Source organism: Notothenia coriiceps, unplaced genomic scaffold (genome assembly GCF_000735185.1).
Source record: "Notothenia coriiceps isolate Sejong01 unplaced genomic scaffold, NC01 NC01_scaffold00024012, whole genome shotgun sequence".
Taxonomy (NCBI): domain Eukaryota; kingdom Metazoa; phylum Chordata; class Actinopteri; order Perciformes; family Nototheniidae; genus Notothenia; species Notothenia coriiceps.
Window position 1 is genome coordinate 1 of NW_011356713.1, and position 18,549 is coordinate 18,549.

The 18,549-nt window shown below is 40.2% G+C and overlaps 1 protein-coding gene across 1 annotated transcript; it reads left to right on the forward strand.

The window, feature by feature from the left end:
* The first annotated feature begins 908 nt into the window (after nt 1-908).
* On the forward strand, nt 909-17,046 carry LOC104954820 (probable cation-transporting ATPase 13A3). The gene is made up of 25 exons (XM_010782005.1): nt 909-1,077; nt 1,184-1,254; nt 2,015-2,098; nt 2,253-2,322; nt 2,420-2,554; nt 3,242-3,314; nt 3,488-3,619; nt 4,427-4,594; nt 4,692-4,849; nt 4,961-5,149; nt 7,409-7,470; nt 7,771-7,921; nt 8,207-8,329; nt 8,424-8,441; nt 9,248-9,398; nt 11,216-11,336; nt 12,264-12,388; nt 12,502-12,662; nt 13,904-14,023; nt 14,557-14,636; nt 14,737-14,779; nt 15,280-15,389; nt 15,584-15,680; nt 16,708-16,780; nt 16,865-17,046. The coding sequence occupies exons 1-25, from the start codon at nt 943-945 to the stop codon at nt 17,044-17,046; spliced, it is 2,832 nt and encodes a 943-aa protein (XP_010780307.1). The 5' UTR covers nt 909-942.
* Nucleotides 17,047-18,549: the final 1,503 nt, after the last annotated feature.

Genomic DNA, 18,549 nt, shown 5'->3' on the forward strand with positions numbered 1-18,549 from the left:
GTGGGGTGTGTGAGATCCTTGTGGCTGCTGACTGTGCTCACGTGAACAGCAGATTGAGGCTGTGTCATGTGCCCGTGAGTAATAAATGCCCACACCGGGTTGTATTTTGGACGTTCTGCCTCTGCCTCCTTGCTTGGTCGGGCTGCTCAACAGTCAGCTTCACAGTGTCAAAGGTCATATGTCTGTCAAATCTTACACCCAGGTTGCTAACTGCTGTGGAGAGGGGTATGTTTTGTCCAGAAAAGGTAATGTGGGTTATGGGGGATGACTGGACCTGGTTTGGTGTGCCAACTAAAATAGCTTCTGTTTTGGATTGATCATGGGATGACGAACATTTTTGGCTGGCAACAGATAGAAAAAGACTTGTATTGTCAATATACCAAAAGGTCACAACTCTTATCTTATTGTCAATATACCAAAAGGTCACAACAGATAATTTAATACAGTAAGTTTAAAAAAGAGATTTACTCTAGCTTGTGCTAACCTTGTGCTGCTGGTCACTAATCATCCTGACATGTATTACATTCTTTTGGCAAACACTGTACTACTCTACTGATTACATTACATGTTACTTGTTAGACGCTTTTATCCAAAGCAACTTACATAGTCAATACTGTGGGCAATCCCCACAGGAGCAATTTAGGGTGAAGGGTCTCAGGGACACAACAGGTCTGCAGGTCACGCTTGAAAAAGAGATCTTTTGATCTGAAGGGGCTTTCACCTGGTTAAATAAAGGCTACAAACAAACACAACGACATGCTGACTGCAGTGGGGTTTGAACCTGTGACCCCCTGATCCCAACACCAACGCACAACCCACTGCACCACACGCCTCCTACTGATGATGAATTCAGAGTGATCTCACAGCCAAGAAAAACAAGCTATTCTTTATATTGCTAAACAGGATGAGTTCAGTCAGTGGTTTCGAGCCAAAGTACACGTGATGTTGGCTCCAGGGAAGGAACCCTTCGACAGCTTGGATCTGATGTCCACAGCTCAGCTGCCGAACGGAGCCGGAGACTACGGCATCAGCGCTGTGCACGACGAGCATCATGGGAAATATAGACAGCCTGTTCAGGTGCCTCATTTTGAAACTGTTGCTGCTTTTTGACATTATTTGTTGCTCCTATGTATGGTTGTCCCACAGACAATATCTAAATATGTCTCTCCCTTTCTTACTGTAGATCCTCTACTTCACCCACCACAGCACCAAATACTACTGGAACGATATGATACAGAACTTTGAGTTCTATATGTAAGAGTCCCTCTGAAACACCATGCGCTTTTATTTGAAAATGTGTTATCTTCTTGCTGAACAAACTAAATGTATGGAAGCCCTGGAAAGCAATCAAGGAAGATCTTTTTCTGCTGATACATTATATCATTTGCATCTATATATACTTTTTTTGTTTAAGAGAATAACAGGTGATTTTATTTCATTGGTGAAACAGGTAAGAAAAATTGTCAGGATAATATTCTTGGAAATTGGTGAAAAAAGTGAACTAAAACCAATTATTTAATGAAAAACAAGTTTTAGTGAGAAATTTGGTCTCTTGGATAAGGATCATTTCAAACTTTTTCTCCATGTGATATATAATTTGATGGTGTTTATTGAATATTGCAATGGAATGTTCATTCTTAATCAGTTCTTAAGTCCTACTTAGAACATGAAGTACTATAGTAATCTTGTGGCCGAAAGGATTATCAAAACTACGCAACAAAATATCACTCGCATTCACAGATGAAAAAGAAAGTAATATCAAAAATGATCCTGACAGATTCTTTTGACCTGTTTCACAGATGGAAAACATGAGCATAGAAGGGTTATCCTTGTTAAAACATTATAGTTTCACCTGTTATCAAGCAACTAACACAGAACAAAACACAATTATTTAGAACAGACTTCAATCTCTTTTCCTTGCTGGCCTTTCAGGGCTTCTGTAAAAAAGTGTGTTATTTAATACTTGGTACTGTATGTATTATTCTCATGAAATGAATGTTTGTGCCTTTTCTAGAGGCTTGGAGGATGTGAAGGTGAGCTGCATGAGCATCCACTCTGACCACAGCTCTGGACTTTCTAAAACACTGCAGGACTACAGGTACACACATGCAAGCATCTTTCCTGCAGATTATTCTCTCATCACAATAACCAATATTTAAAAGTCAAATGTATTCCAATTAACTGTGGCAGAATCATCAGAATATGCACTTCTCCATGTCATCATACTCTATTGTTTTTTCTTTTTTTACCAGGAGGTTGTTTTTCGGGGAGAATGAGATTGCTGTAAGAGTGCCGTCTCTGTTCAAGCTCCTCATAAAAGAGGTGAGTTCTTTGTCTTATATCAAGTCTGGCACTGCTTTTATCATACTAACATCATTAATGCACATTTTTGACGAGTTTCTTTCTGTTCCTTCGCCAGGTCTTAAATCCTTTTTACATCTTCCAGCTCTTCAGTGTTATACTGTGGAGTGCTGAGGACTACTACTATTATGCCACAGCCATAGTTTTCATGTCTGTGATTTCAATAGCTACCTCTCTGTACACCATTAAAAAGGTAAGTCATGAAAAACTTTGGGGGGAATCCCCTTAATATTCTTATTCCATAACTTGAAAAGCAGAAGGCGGAGCCTAATGGTGCATTCACATGCTAATCAGATGGTCCCATTTCTGGGTTAGGAAGCTCCAACTTTGGTGTGTTTGATCAGTTTTAAGTCATAATGTGCGGACAACATTGACCCTTAACAGACATTGTGTTGTATTTGAATGCTCAGAGTGAAGATGTTGATATTTGTTTTCCGAGTTGTTGGGTGTTCATTGGAATTTTTCAATGCCTCCGCTTAACCTATAGTATACTACGTTCGATTCTTGTAAACACAATATCTCATGAACGCCTGGAGGTATTTTCCTAAGATTTGGCACAAACATACACTTGGAATCAAGGATGAACTGTGTTCTCAAAACAATGACTTTTGCCTTTCATACACTGATTGATAAAGGCATAAAACAGCAAGGAGGCATTACTAGTTCCGATTGTTCCAATACCACATGAATGCAACACAAATGCCTCGCTATGTTAACGCATTTGAACCATAAAGTGTGTATCTGCTGACAGACAAACTGAGCCTCTTTGGCAAAAACACTAATAATCTTTAGCCGCCGTATGAACTCATCATTTCGTCTGCTTGTGTACTTCCAGAAGTATGTTTTGAACTTTTTTGATACGCTGTCTCTTATTTTCCAGCAATATGTGATGCTGCATGACATGGTGGCAACACACAGCGTGGTCCGTGTTTCAGTGTGCAGAGGGAATAAAGGCATGTTCTACTTTATTTTGGCTATTCGTGAAAACAAGACTGTCAATGATCATTCAGCAATGACGGATGTCTTATTGTGTTGGTGGTGTTTTTGGTTTAATATGATATAGTAATGTGCATTATTTTATATTTTAAATTAATGACACTTTTTTCTATTTGAATCTTGTTCCTAGAAATTGAACAGGCCATGTCAACAGATCTTGTGCCCGGTGATGTCATCATTATCCCAGCCAATGGGATGGTCATGCCCTGCGATGCTGTGCTCATCCATGGGACCTGCATTGTAAATGAGAGCATGCTGACAGGTCGTATATCCTTATATTCTAGAACAAAAACCAATATTAACCCAATGTCTACTTCTTAGACTTTCCTGGAGCTTTTCCCTACACCTCAGGGTCTTCTGAGAAAGGGATTTTCTCAGTATTCAGGAAGTTTTCTAGTCGAACGTCCCAGGAAAAGCTAGTAAATGGACTTTGAGTTAAAAAATATTGTCTAACTGCTGTTTTTTTATGTTCATCTGAACTGTCTAATTCTTTAGTTTATTTTTTCAGACAAAATAAAGAACTGGTCTTCATTTTCTTCATTTTTTTCTTGATAACAGAATACATCATGACAAAAGTGATTAACACTATTTCTCTTATTTAATTTTTCTCAGTGAAATCATGATATCAATTACAGTTCACTTATAAACGTTGGTATTGTTAAAATATAAATTGGTAAATGGTCAAATATAATAAACATTCTAACCAAGTGGATTCATGTACTATCAAGTACTTATCTACTTACCCCACAACAATACAAGTACAATGGGAAATAAATACCGAAAAACTACGTAAGAAATAGAAGGAAAATAACATTAGAAAGATAAGACGTGGGAAAAAGATATGTGCAGATTTAAAAGTGGAGCATCTGACACAGAATTAAACTAAAAACGGAGAAATTCATTAAAAAAAGGGAAAGAAAGCATTTTTGCATGGCAACTTTCTTGACAAAATATTGTATTTTGATTGAACAATAATTGTATTTTAATATAGTCCTCACACGCTACACGGCAGCTGTTTCTTTTTAAGCTTTGTTTTTTTATTGGAGACTAACTTTCCTTCCATCTTCAGGGGAGAGCGTGCCTGTCACCAAGACGAGTCTGCCGAGTTCAGGCGAGGATGCGGCATGGACCTACAGCACGGAGGAGCACAAGAGACACACGCTGTTCTGCGGCACACACGTTATCCAGACACGCTTCTACGCTGGAGAACTGGTGGAGGCTGTTGTGGTCAGAACCGGTGAGACAGCAGTGAAAAAAGACTTCCAAATATCATGATTAAAATAACTTTAAACATGCAAGTGATTACACGTGTCATTCATTGTGTGTTCCCACAGGCTTCAGTACAGAGAAAGGCCAACTTGTCCGCTCCATCCTCCACCCAAAACCCACAGACTTCAAGCTGTACCGCGATGCATACCTTTTCCTGTTGTGTCTGGTGGGGGTGGCGGGGATCGGCTTCATCTACACCATTGTCCTCAGTATCATGAAAAAGGTAACCTCAGATTGAAATGTATGGTGTTTCCTTAGGAGATTTAAGGATTCTATCAGCCTGTAGATATTCTTCCTGTTCTGTCGTTGATGGTTTCTCCCTAAACTCATCCAGGTTCCTGCTAAAACCATCATCATTGAATCTCTGGACATCATCACCATCACCGTTCCCCCGGCCTTACCGGCAGCCATGACGGCCGGTATCGTGTACGCACAGCGTCGTCTGAAGCGCGTTGGCATCTTCTGCATCAGTCCTCAGAGGATCAACATGTGTGGGCAGCTCAACCTGGTTTGCTTCGACAAGGTATCTAGACAGCAGTTGTCACTTCTGGTGATGCAATTTTGTTTTCTTGTTAAAAATGTAATGCAGCGGCTTGGGTTTGTTTCCGTCTCTCAGCTATGTGCTGCATGAAAACCCTCTCTACTCCTCTCTCTCTGACACTGTTAAATCAATAAAACACAATGATCAAAAACAATTGGTCAACTGCTTAAAGATGTCCTGCCCTTTAGCCTATCACGTACAATTTGTTGGAGTGCGAGCCAATAGAAGCGCAAGTGATGTCACTATGTTCCAGATGTAAACAAAGGAGTCCAATGGAGTCGTTCCAGGCAGGAGAGAAAACTGTGAACATAAGGAATTGTAACCTTTGCAGACCATTTACATGCACCCAAACTGATATAACACACTACAGGAAAGGCAAAACCCCCAAAAGCATAAAAGGACACCTATTGTAATTGAGACTTATTTGGAAAAAGTTTACTCGGGTCATAAATCAAGCGATTACTAGTGTTCCTTTCACATAGACTTCTATCAAATCAAATTTAAAGTTGCATCCTGCTTGTTATTAGAGAGAATGCAGATTGAAACTATTTTCTTGACTTTCAAACCCAGAGGTTTTTGCACGGTCTTAATTTATCGGTGTCATTTCTAGGAACAATGTTCAACTGTGACTAAAAAGTCCTTCACTCAGAATGAGCGTCAAAACCACAAACCAAAGTGAATCACGATGTCTTCAGGCAGTGCTGTTGATGTACAATGAAGCCATTTGTCCACAACACCAAGCATCATACTGTTCTTATATGTTACTGCTTTAGTGTAGATTGGAAAGCTTCCTCATCGACTGTGCGATTGGAGTGATAATCAACTGGAAGCCATTTTGGCATACAATTCATCATAAGAGCTGCTTATTGGTTTGTATGCTCTTCTAAAACACTGAACAAGGTTTCTGTTGGGCAAACAAACAAATACAACATATTCATTTGTGGGATTTGTGGCTGGTATTTGATTCAAATAAAAAAAATTAATTGCATGGATTTCTGAATAACAGTCTGTTCTAAACCAGCAGCCACATGCTTTAGGCAGACAGTTCCTTCAAAGACGTTTTTTTAAGGTGACCACAACACATTTGTTTCGATGACTTACCCGATGTTATTCAATTTACAGAACTTGAAAAATCTGTAACTTTAAACAGTTAATTTGTTCTACTGTAAAGTTGATGTATCGTCTCGTAAACATTGCGGTTGTTTTCTAGAGGTTGACTTTTTCTATTCAATGTTGAGACACAATTTAACGATACACTTTTTAGGTCTTGATCTTTTTTTTAATTGTTATTATAACTGGATAAAGGATTTTAGTCCTCAAACATCTTGATCTTAAGTTAACAGAGAAACAAGCTGGCTAAATGCTTTGAAGGGCCAGGCAAGCAGCATCAGAGAAACATGGATTTTTTAAGGTGAAACTCTCTTTGAAGGGAGCTTCCTCTCCCACTGAATAAAGCACACACTCCCCCCCTGCCTGAAGCCTCAATTGGACTCCTTTGTTTACTTCAGTAACATAATGGCACCACTATGTAAAACTCACGCTTCTATTGGCTAGCGTTCCAACACATTGTACGTGATAGGCTAAGGGGCGGGACATCTCTAAGCAGTTGCCCAACCACAAAAGAGTCGGCCAGCTAACCAATCAGAGTAGACTCTGGTTTCAGACAGAGGGTGAAAAGAGGTGCTGCAGCACAGGCAGTATGAGAACGATAAAGAGCTTTCTGAACATTAAAGCATGGAGACATGTCACAGTAGAGACACTACATACTGATAAGAACCTGAACATGATACATTTTTTGAAGTGAAGAGACCTTTGTGAACATTTCGGCTTCCAATAAAAATCTCTTAAAGGATGATAAATAGAGAAATATCATCTGGGAGAAGTGGACTGCAACGGTACCAATGGTGGAAAGATAACAACTCCCATGGTCCTACACAATTCCTTCAAGTATCAAATTTTTTTTATTGTTTTGATTGAGAGACCCCTTTTAGCAGAAAATGACATATAACAGCTTTTATTTCCACAATTCTCAGAATGAGTGTGTGCGTGTTGTATCAACAGGTCAGTCCTTGATTAAAGAAATGGTAACAAAAGTTCACTGAATGGTTTTACTTTAATGAATTAAATATAGGACGAAATATATTTCTGTACCTCGGTTAAGAATAGATGTTCTGCTCTGAGGGGTGGATAGTGCGGCCTGGGTTGGTGTGCTGTTAACTGTGTGTACTTGTTTTCCTTCAGACTGGTACTCTGACTGAAGATGGTTTGGACCTGTGGGGTGTGCAGACGGTTGAAGACGGCAGGTATGAGATCCCCATCTGTATCTGTTTCCTGAGTAACCACAAAACAGATAGAAAAGTCAGGACCGATATGATTAGCTAATAACGTGTTCTGACACATTATTTGCAGGCCAAAGTAGTAAAGGTCGACACTTCTGTTAATATAAGTATATAAACGGATGGAGATTTTCTCTGAAGTTGTCTTTAACATTTCTCACTGGATGTTTTGATTTCAGGAAAAAAAGAATAGTATATTGCCTGTTAATTCATTCAGAATCAGTTACGTAATACAGTATTTATCTTTCCCCCCCCTCTCCATCACAGCTTTTCTCCCCCAGAGGCTGATGCAGCTGAAGACAGTCTGGTTAACTCTGCGTTTGTGGCCTGCATGGCTACCTGCCACTCACTGACCAAGATAGAGGGCGAGCTCTCCGGAGACCCTTTAGACCTGAAGATGTTCAGCGCCACAGGCTGGGTAATCCAAGATTCTCCATGTTTACACCCAACGTGCTCAGTCACTGGCACCACAACTAGCTCGGATCTGTTCATGAATTATGCAACACCACGCTTTGTCACTTTGGCAGAGCAAGGTCTTCTTGGCTAAAAATGCTTAAAGTCTGGTACCATGGAAACTCCATTATGAACAGCAGAAAATGTCTCTGCCTCTGAATAAGAAACTGCGACTGTGGATGATTGTTTTGCGTCATGCTGGACAAAGTGTAATGGAATCTAAATGTTATTAATTTATGATTTTATTTAGATCCTAGAGGAGCCCACAGACGAAGAGACTACACTCCACAATCCCATAATGCCCACAGTCGTGCGACCTCCAAATCAATCCATCCCTGAAGCCAATCAGAACAATCCTCTCACTCAGAACATGGTACAGTGACGCTGGTCCATATCACTGTTTTATCATTAGTTAGAGCCTGGTCTCAGAATTATATTGTCATTAAACCCTTGCTTTTTTCCCCTAGGAGCTGAATCAGTTACCAGTAAGTTGTCCTTTTTTATTCATACATAATATAAATTGTTCAATATTTGATGAGTAGATATTTGTTAATTCCCCATATACATTTTCTTGCCCAGAGTTAAAAGATTAATACCACTCATGTTTGTATGCTAATATAACGCTACTGCCTGCTGCTGGCTAGCTTAGCATAAAGACTGGAATCAGGGGGAAACAGCCTGGCTCTGTCCAAAGGTATCTGAGTCTGCATACCAGCCCCTCTTAAGCTCACAGCTCAGCCCGCACATCATGTTTGTTTAATTTGAATAAAATCTGAATTGTAAAAACTAAACTAAACTGTCTGAATTGGTCTGAAAATCAGTAGTCTAAAAAATGTAATACATACATATGATATAAAATGTTACATAATTGTTCAACAATACCCTTATTCACTTTATTGCTTAGAGTTAAATGAGAAGATTGATACAACTTTCATGTTTGTACGCTTGTTATAAAGCTACTCCAACCAGTCAGTTAGCTTAGCTTTGCTTAGCGTAAAGATCGAAAATGGGGAAACAGCTTGCCATGAGCAATGACTTGCTGTCTTTGCATGACTCCAGGTGCCGGGGGACAAATGGGTTATTGTTAAGAGATCAGATAGCTGTTTCCACTTGTTTACAAACGTTATCCTAAGCCACGCTAACCATCTCTTGGCTGCTTCATAGATAGCATACAAACGAGGAAGAACTGTCTTGTTATCCACTTGGTTTATCACATGAAATAAAAACAGATTGGAAGTTGTTGTTTTATTTCCACCACTAACATGTATGCAACATGTTTTCTGCTCCTTAGTCCTGTGAGATCGGTATCGTGCGTCAGTTCCCGTTCTCCTCCACCCTGCAGAGGATGAGTGTGGTGGTAAGGCGGCTGGGGGAGAAACACATGGATGCTTACCTGAAAGGAGCACCGGAGGTTGTGGCCAGCCTCTGCAAACAGCACACAGGTCTGACTCTTCTGTATGTTAAAGGCTTGGGTGGGTAATATCTCCTCCCTTCATTTCCAACGAAGCACCTCATTTTCTGCCTGATAACAACGTACCAGTTGCATACTGTTTTGGTTTTGAAATGTGGCATTCATTGATTCATTACTGGCTTTTATTACATACAGTGGAGCAAAAAAGTATTTAGTCAGCCACCAATTGTGCAAGTTCTCCCACTTAAAAAGATGAGAGGCCTGTAATTTTCATCCGAGGTATACCTCAACTATGAGAGACAAAATGAGAAAAAAAAATCCAGAAAATCACATTGTCTGATTTTTAAAGAATTTATTTGCAAATTATGGTGGAAAATAAGTATTTGGTCAATAACAAAAGTTCATCTCAATACTTTGTTATATACCCTTTGTTGGCAATGACAGAGGTCAAACGTTTTCTGTAAGTCTTCACAAGGTTTTCACACACTGTTGCTGGTATTTTGGCCCATTCCTCCATGCAGATCTCCTCTAGAGCAGTTATGTTTTGGGGCTGTTGCTGGGCAACACGGACTTTCAACTCCCTCCAAAGATTTTCTATGGGGTTGAGATCTGGAGACTGGCTAGGCCACTCCAGGACCTTGAAATGCTTCTTACGAAGCCACTCCTTCATTGCCCGGGCGGTGTGTTTGGGATCATTGTCATGCTTAAAGACCCAGCCACGTTTCATCTTCAATGCCCTTGCTGATGGAAGGAGGTTGTCACTCAAAATCTCACGATACATGGCCCCATTCATTCTTTCCTTTACACGGATCAGTCGTCCTGGTCCCTTTGCAGAAAAACAGCCCCAAAGCATGATGTTTCCACCCCCATGTTTCACAGTAGGTGTTCTTTGGATGCAACTCAGCATTCTTTCTCCTCCAAACACGTCTAGTTGAGAAAAGTTCTATTTTGGTTTCATCTGACCATATGACATTCTCCCAATCCTCTTCTGGATCATCTAAATGCTCTCTAGCAAACTTCAGACGGGCCTGGACATGTAATGGCTTAAGCAGGATTTGAGTCCCTGGCAGCGTAGTGTGTTACTGATGGTAGCCTTTGTTACTTAACTGACCCCGCGGGGTGAGATCTGGCGTGGAGCCCCAGATCGAGGGAGATTATCATGGTCTTGTATGTCTTCCATTTTCTAATAATTGCTCCCACAGTTGATTTCTTCACACCAAGCTGCTTACCTATTGCAGATTCAGTCTTCCCAGCCTGGTGCAGGTCTACAATTTTGTTTCTGGTGTCCTTTGACAGCTCTTTGGTCTTGGCCATAGTGGAGTTTGGAGTGTGACTGTTTGAGGTTGTGGACAGGTGTCTTTTATACTGATAACGAGTTCAAACAGGTGCCATTAATACAGTTAACAAGTGGAGGACAGAGGAGGCTCTTAAAGAAGAAGTTACAGGCCTGTGAGAGCTATAAATCTTGTTTGTTTGTAGGTGACCAAATACTTATTTTCCACCATAATTTGCAAATAAATTCTTTCAAAATCAGACGATGTGATTTTCTGGATTTTTTTTTTTTTTCTCATTTTGTCTCTCATAGTTGAGGTATACCTAGGATGAAAATTACAGGCCTCTCTCATCTTTTTAAGTGGGAGAACTTGTACAATTGATGGCTGACTAAATACTTTTTTGCCCCACTGTATATGAAAAAAAACTAAATAATATTCAGCGATAAATACATACAGATCTTTCAGTGTCCTTTTATCATGAGTGTAGAATTCTTTTTATACAAAGGTTTGCCTGAAAACAAATACTAAACTCATCCAAAGGCCCAGACTAACATGCCTCTGCCCGTCTCTGCAGTTCCACAGAGCTTCACAGAGACTCTGGAGACGTACACCAAGCAGGGCTTCAGGGTCATTGCCCTGGCTCATCGACAGCTGGAGTCCAAACTCTCCTGGCACAAAGTGCAGAGCCTCAGCAGGTACTCCTCCCTCCGCCGATAACACTGTGTATGTAGCTACTGACAGTGCCCAAAACACTGTAACCGTTACAAATCTTCTCTCAAATACTGCACGTTGTACTTGTGATTTTTGTGTCTGAGCTCCTCTGATAACTGAACAACCAGAACAAATAACATGTCCAAATATTAAAGGCTGCTGCAGAAGATTACAACATGTTCAAGATATGGAAAAAACAAGAGCGAATGTCAAGTTTTGATTGCAGTTATCTCAGAATGAACCTGCAAGCTGTTGCCAAAAGCCACAGCTTCGTACTCCTGGCAACCGGCTGAGAGATATCCTAAGAAGAAGAAGCTTTTGTAAAATAATAAAACATTTCCACCGACTGTAGCATCAGAATCAAAATACCTATATTTGTCCCACAGAGGTGACATTTATATTTGTAAAGAGCATAAGATAGCTTAATATCACTCAAGAAGCATGCATACAAATATGAAAAGATAAAACGAGAAATGTCACAATTTACAAAATACACATCCAGTACCAGTAACAGTGTAGCGATATAGCAGAAAGGTGGAAGTATATATTGCACAGCTATTTACGGTAAATGTGTGTAGTAACAGGAGTGTTATAGTCTTTGTTGTTATATGATAATGATAACTTATAGTACTAAGAAACAGCCACAAGATATGGTGCCAGCTGACGTAAAGGCGTAGCTGCAATCATGGAATGTGATTATCTTGCTAGATGTACAGGCCCACATGATAAGTTGACACATTCCTTTCTGTTTGTGGATGTTACATTATTCTGATGCATGCAGGAAATAATTAACTAAAGTACAAATTGAATTGGTTGGATATACTTTTTATTTTACACTTTGACTCTTTAAAGTGACTTGAAATATGATACGGATATGATGATGATAACATTTGTGATACATGTGCTTTTAGGGACCTGTTAGAAACCAACATGGAGTTCCTCGGTTTGATCATCATGCAGAACAAAATAAAAGAGGAGACTGCCGGTGTTTTACGGGAATTACGCCAAGCTAACATCCGCACTTTGATGGTCACGGGTAAATTAATTCAGAGACTTCACTTATTCACCTTGCATTGCCACCTAATATGTAAAGACAATAATCATGAATTTCAACAACATCAGTAAATTCTCTCTTTTATCCTGTGGTAGGTGACAACATGCTGACGGCTATATCAGTGGCTCGGGACTGTGGCATGATCCGTGCTCATGAGAGAGTCATCATTGCAGAAGCTGCTCCTCCGAAGGATTTCCACCCTGCTAGTATCACATGGCATTACACAGAAAACCCCGTACAGACCAAGGACAATCAGGTGAGGCACTGAGTAATGAATATCAAAATAATCTATCACACTTGACACTTTAAGGGCCCTTTTTAAACGACCTATAGGGCATGGTCTAAAGTGCATGGCGCAGGTGCATTTAGTGAGTTGCTGCTGAGTACGGTGACCGACAGGTGCAGACACGCTACACTACACCAACCCAAAACACCTCCATTAGGAGAAACGCGCTGCTCTTTAAAAAAAAAACATTTCCTCAAGTTGGTGAATGTTTTCTAAATGTTGCGCATGTTTGTCAAGTTGGTGGAGTTGTTTCTTCATTTGCATGTGTTTTGGCACATTTGTGTTTTTTATTTGCATCGTTTTTCAAACTGCATTGGTTTCTCCCAACGGAAGTGTTTCAGGCCGTTGCAACATGTTTGCATCTGTCGGCCACCGTTGCTGAACGCGTCTGCGTCTCTTGATGTGTTTTTTCTATACATTTCTAATTTGCAACTACTTCCCTGAATATTGGGTTTTCCTAAACATAAGTCAAAAACACATTTTCACAACCAATTGTTGCAGTCAGGTATGTACCTGTGTGTAGCAAGCGGAGTGATTGTGAACCTCCATATGATAAGGCGGTCTCACTATCTGAATGTTGTGCTGGGAAATGACTGTGTTGTTTTGTCAGTAGATGGCACTATCCCTTTCTGCTGCCTCAAGATAAAAATGAGCCTGACTACACCTCCTTTTAAAGTCAATTTGCCCATTGGCGCACAGAAAGACGCAAGTGCACTTGCTCTTTAGTTCGTGCACGGAATAAAAAATCACAACAGCCTTGGCCTAAAACTAGAAATGACACATTACATGTTAAATGTACGTTTACCTGACTTAAATCAAAGCAAGTTAAATAAACATCTATACTACTGGTGATTGCCACTAAATAAAACTGAGGGAATGAAACACTGGGGTAAAGTAGTTGGACGTATGCTCTCCTATGACGACAATGTTGACCTGCATGTTCTGGCATATCTTTGCAGTTATGTTTTCAAATATCATTTTGAAAAAGCTGAAGTGATAAGCACTGCAGAGTTGAATGAAACCAGTGCCACTGAAAGCATTTTGACAGAGGCTGTTACCTGCATTTACACACTTATGATAGCCCAACATGCATGTATGTGCCAGAAAACACCCTGAAAGGTGTCTGAGTAAATCTCCCAAAGATATGCATGATGATTACAGTTGAGTAGTTTTCTGGTGTTACGGTGATACTGACTCTTTCTCTCCTTCAGTCTGTGGAGATAAACCTGGAGGAAGGGGTGTATGCACGGCAGGAACAGAGCTATCACTTTGCTGTGACCGGCAGAGCCTTCGCTGTCATCACCGAGCACTTCCCTCAGCTCCTGCAGAAGGTACAGGACCATCTCCAGACGTATATATTATAAAATAAAACTAATACTGATTAACAAAATCAGTTAACGGCAATTACATACAATTTAACTGTCAATATAAAACTGGAATGAAATGTCCACAAAAAGAGTAATATTAACTGAAATGATGAGTTTATTCTGATATAAAGTAATAATTACAAACAAATTAAATACAATATAAGTATTTTAATACTCAAAGATACATTGCATTTAAATCCCATGCGTTGAAACTTTTAGTATGAATACATTTAAATTATGAATGAACAGTTCTTTATTAAACTAAATTTAAATTACCATTATTTTACATTTTATTTAAAAAGGAAATGGATGCGATTGATAACACTTTTTTAATTTATTTGATCCACACCTAAAGACATTTCATTTCAAATGAAGAGTGATTGTTTCATCAGCTGTAAGGCTTTATTTCACGGATAAAAAGTATTCGTTTTTTAGGTTTTACTACACCTGCATCATGTTGCTGTAATTCTTTTTGTCTCCACACGGGGGTGCTGCAGCTTGCTCTGAGAGCCACAGTGTTTGCCCGCATGGCTCCAGACCAGAAGACTCAGCTGGTGGAGGTCCTGCAGAGCATCGAGTGAGTCCCCCTTTCTTTAAATTGGTTGGAGATGATGTGATAATATCGATTCATCACCAAAGGCACGTTGTAATACCTTCACTCACTGTTTTCCTTCCAGCTACACGGTTGGGATGTGTGGTGATGGTGCGAATGACTGTGGAGTGAGTTCGAATTATCTTTATTTGTTATATTCGCATCAAAACATCATATACTTTGTCCCATCTCCTACTAGATTGATGCAACCTCTGTAAACCAGCCCTCATGGCTGAATGGCTCTAAGAAACACAATTTGGAAGTGCTCAAATTGAAAGAAATAATATTTCCATTTGAAAAAAGTCAACAGTACAAAAATTAAAGGAATAATTCATCCCCAAAGTTACCATTTGAATATCATTTACTTAATTTGAATTTGAGAAAGATTCCACGGTGAACAACGAATCAAAAAACCAAGAGAGTTACTTCACTTCATCAAAAGTTTTCTCCGTTTTTGGATTCTTTGTTCACAGTGGAGGACGTATGCTAGAACAACAAAGTTTTCTTCAGGAACTGAAGCTAGTCCGGTCCTTGTAATAAATATACAAATGGTTGTTCCGTGGGTGAAGTTGGTCTTTTGAAAGAAAAGACAATGTTGTTCTTCTTTTTGTTAATATGTTTGTGTCAGGCTTTGAAGAGAGCTCACTGTGGGATCTCTCTGTCTGAGCTGGAGGCTTCTGTTGCTTCACCCTTCACCTCCTCCACCGCCAACATCTCCTGCGTCCCCAACCTAATCAGGTGCCAACTCACCGCTGATGGAGTATCATCTATGCTACATAATTTGACACATCATGATAGTACCAACATATCTGTTACAAATAGTTAAACACACCTGTCTGTAACCACCAGGGGTGTTAAGGATACTCACCGTGAATAACCCTTGAAAGGATTTCTATCAAGCTATCTGACTGTCTCCTTCTCTGCTTCCTCAGGGAGGGTCGAGCTGCCCTCATTACATCATTCTGTGTGTTCAAGTTCATGGCGCTCTACAGCATCATCCAGTACCTCAGTGTCACACTGCTCTACTCGGTAAACACACACTGTCTCTCATACATTAACAATGCAAAGTATTTCACTTCTTCTACAAATGTGACTCTTACATGATATACAGAGGGTTCATGGGCAGGATGAGGGAGAGTGTGATCACAAAATACACTTGACCACATATTGACCTACATTAAAGCAGAAGTCAGTGAGTCAGAAATGTTAGTATCTCATGATAAACCCCATGAAATCTGTCATACACTTTTTAAGGGTGTCAGAAAAAAATGACTCATCAAACAAATGGAAAACAAACAAAAATTATTCCAACGGACTAGATACAATCCAAAGAAAAATAGATAGCATAGTAAATAGCATTACCGATAACATAGACAATTGGTTTTAAGATAAGAAAATGTAACATTTTTGAAAGGTGAAGAAATGACAGAACAGATACATCATAGGAGAATCAGATCACAAGGAGCCAAGACAAAGGTCTTTTCAACAAGAGGATGATAAAAAGGATCTGACCTTAGCGTTAAGTTATAATTAGAAGTACCGTAATTTTCGGACTATAAGGCGCACCTGAATATAAGCCGCAGCAGCGGCATACCACTCTCGGTTCCACTTTTACTTTTGCGCGTTACCTGTCTCACTCTTTTCCGGCCTCCAGCTTTTCCTGCTGGAACCCGACGCTTAAAGGTGGGGGTCCGCGGACCGGCCATAGAGCCCATAGAGTTAAAGGTGTTGGCCGTTAGCTGTAAAAATCCATAGATTAGCCGCACCGTTATATAAGCCGCAGCGTCGAAAAATAGGGAAAAAGGCGCGGTTTATAGTCCGAAAATTACGGTACTGTAAGCGACAAAATACTGCTCTTAACAATAAGGATAGTTAAAGCCAATGAATTACAAAACATAAATTGGTACCAGTGAAATGTATGTCCTATCTAGGGGAGGCCGCATGTGTGAATGAAGAAAGAAACCTCGTATAAATCTGTTAGAACAGTTTAGATTCTGTAGATCAACTTTTCTTCTGCTGTGTAACTTAATTCATCTTCATCCTTCTGGTATCGTAGATTCTCAGCAACTTGGGAGACTTCCAGTTCCTCTTCATTGACATCGCCATCATCCTCATCATCGCCTTCACAAGTGAGCAGCATGAAGACCAGCACATTAACACTTTCATAAATCCTTAGCAATCAAAACGAATAATTGACACTCCCCTGTCTCCAGTGAGTCTGAACCCAGCGTGGAAGGAGCTGGTGTGGCGGCGCCCCCCCTCCAGTCTGATCTCCGGTCCCCTGTTGTTCTCGGTGCTGACCCAGATCATCACCTGCCTGCTGTTCCAGGTGCTGGCCTTCCTCTTAGTGCGGCAGCAGAGCTGGTATGAGACTTGGACGCCTCAGTCAGAGTGAGTAAATTGTCTTAATGAGATACTGCCAAAGGGTGAATCAGTAAACTAATGGTTGGTAGGGCTGCACAATGAGTCCACATTTCATTGAAATTACAATATGGCCTTGTGCAGCATCCAGTTAAGGCTTGATATGTAAGAAAAACATTCTGAATAAAGTATTGTGGTACTGCAGAGAAGTCCTGGTCAACAAACAGTATTCTACAGACTTAATGAAAAATGCTTGTTTAGTACAGATGATCTTAAAAAATCACACCGTCGTCTTTTAACTAAGTTTAAATACATTTTTCAATTATAATGGGAGAAATGTTTAAAAAAGGGTAATTCTCTCTAATATCGCAGATCATACTGCAAATGCAATATCCATACAAAAATAACTGCAATCATTTTTATGTGGTGCAATCAATTTATTTTTTGCTAATTGTGCCGTCTTACTGGTTGGTAAGTTACACATATTATTGATACTACTATGTCTCCAATAAACAAATACATTCAAAACATAAAAATAAAGTGTAACCCAATGGAATGCAGTCTAATGCTTTGTGCACATAGTGGACTTCTGTGTGGGTGGTTCTCTACATCAATTTAAAAACATTGTCCCAATACAAAAACACATTGTCAAACGATTACAATTTTTAATCAGATTAATCACAGCTTAACAATGAATTAATCATGATTCATCACCATTCGAACTATGTCCAAAATGTGGGAATGGAAAGATAAATGAAAGAAGGCGGATATATCCATTTAACATTTTTCTGTGTGTCAAAATGAAAGACAGCCCACACACCTATCAATCATCAAACCGTGGGGTCTGACTTCATTACGTGTTGATTTCTATCAACGGGGGGTACTTCAGGAAAGTCGACGGGCGGGCGGGGGGCGGGCGGCTAGTGGAATACTTCGTGACCACAGTGTGAACGTTGTGATCAGCTGTTTTAGCGCAGTTCTCCAATGAAGGGGGGGGAATCTCCCTCCGCAGCCGGTTGGCGTAGTTTTGGCACAATTCCGTTGTACAGACCGACGTTAACAGCAGCCCTGTCTGTGCACACGGAGACCGACTCTGTCGTCCGATGATCTAACCGCCTTCTGGAAAAGCTTCACAAGTACGTCGGTACGCAAATGCGCTTTGTGACACAAGTGACGGTACGCATTTCAGATTACGCACATAACCTGCGTACCAGTTATGTGCACCCCTGTACTACAGCAAAAGTATTCTCCGTCGGGACTTCCTGCAACAACACCACGCCGTTATCTTGATTCTGATTGGCCAGAAGACATTATCAAAGATGTTCTATTGAGAAGACGATCACTACGTGACAAAAGTTTTCAAAACCGTTTCTGGTCTTTGGTATTTCCAGACAAGTGGCTACTGAAATCAATCTTACTAACTGCCGTCTCTGCAATTCTCGGCGCGAGTTGGCGGACTTTATTTTGCTTACTTTAACATAATTTTTCATGTTGGGGCTAAGCCATTTCGTGGTATGGGTGTAGCCTACCCCAGCCA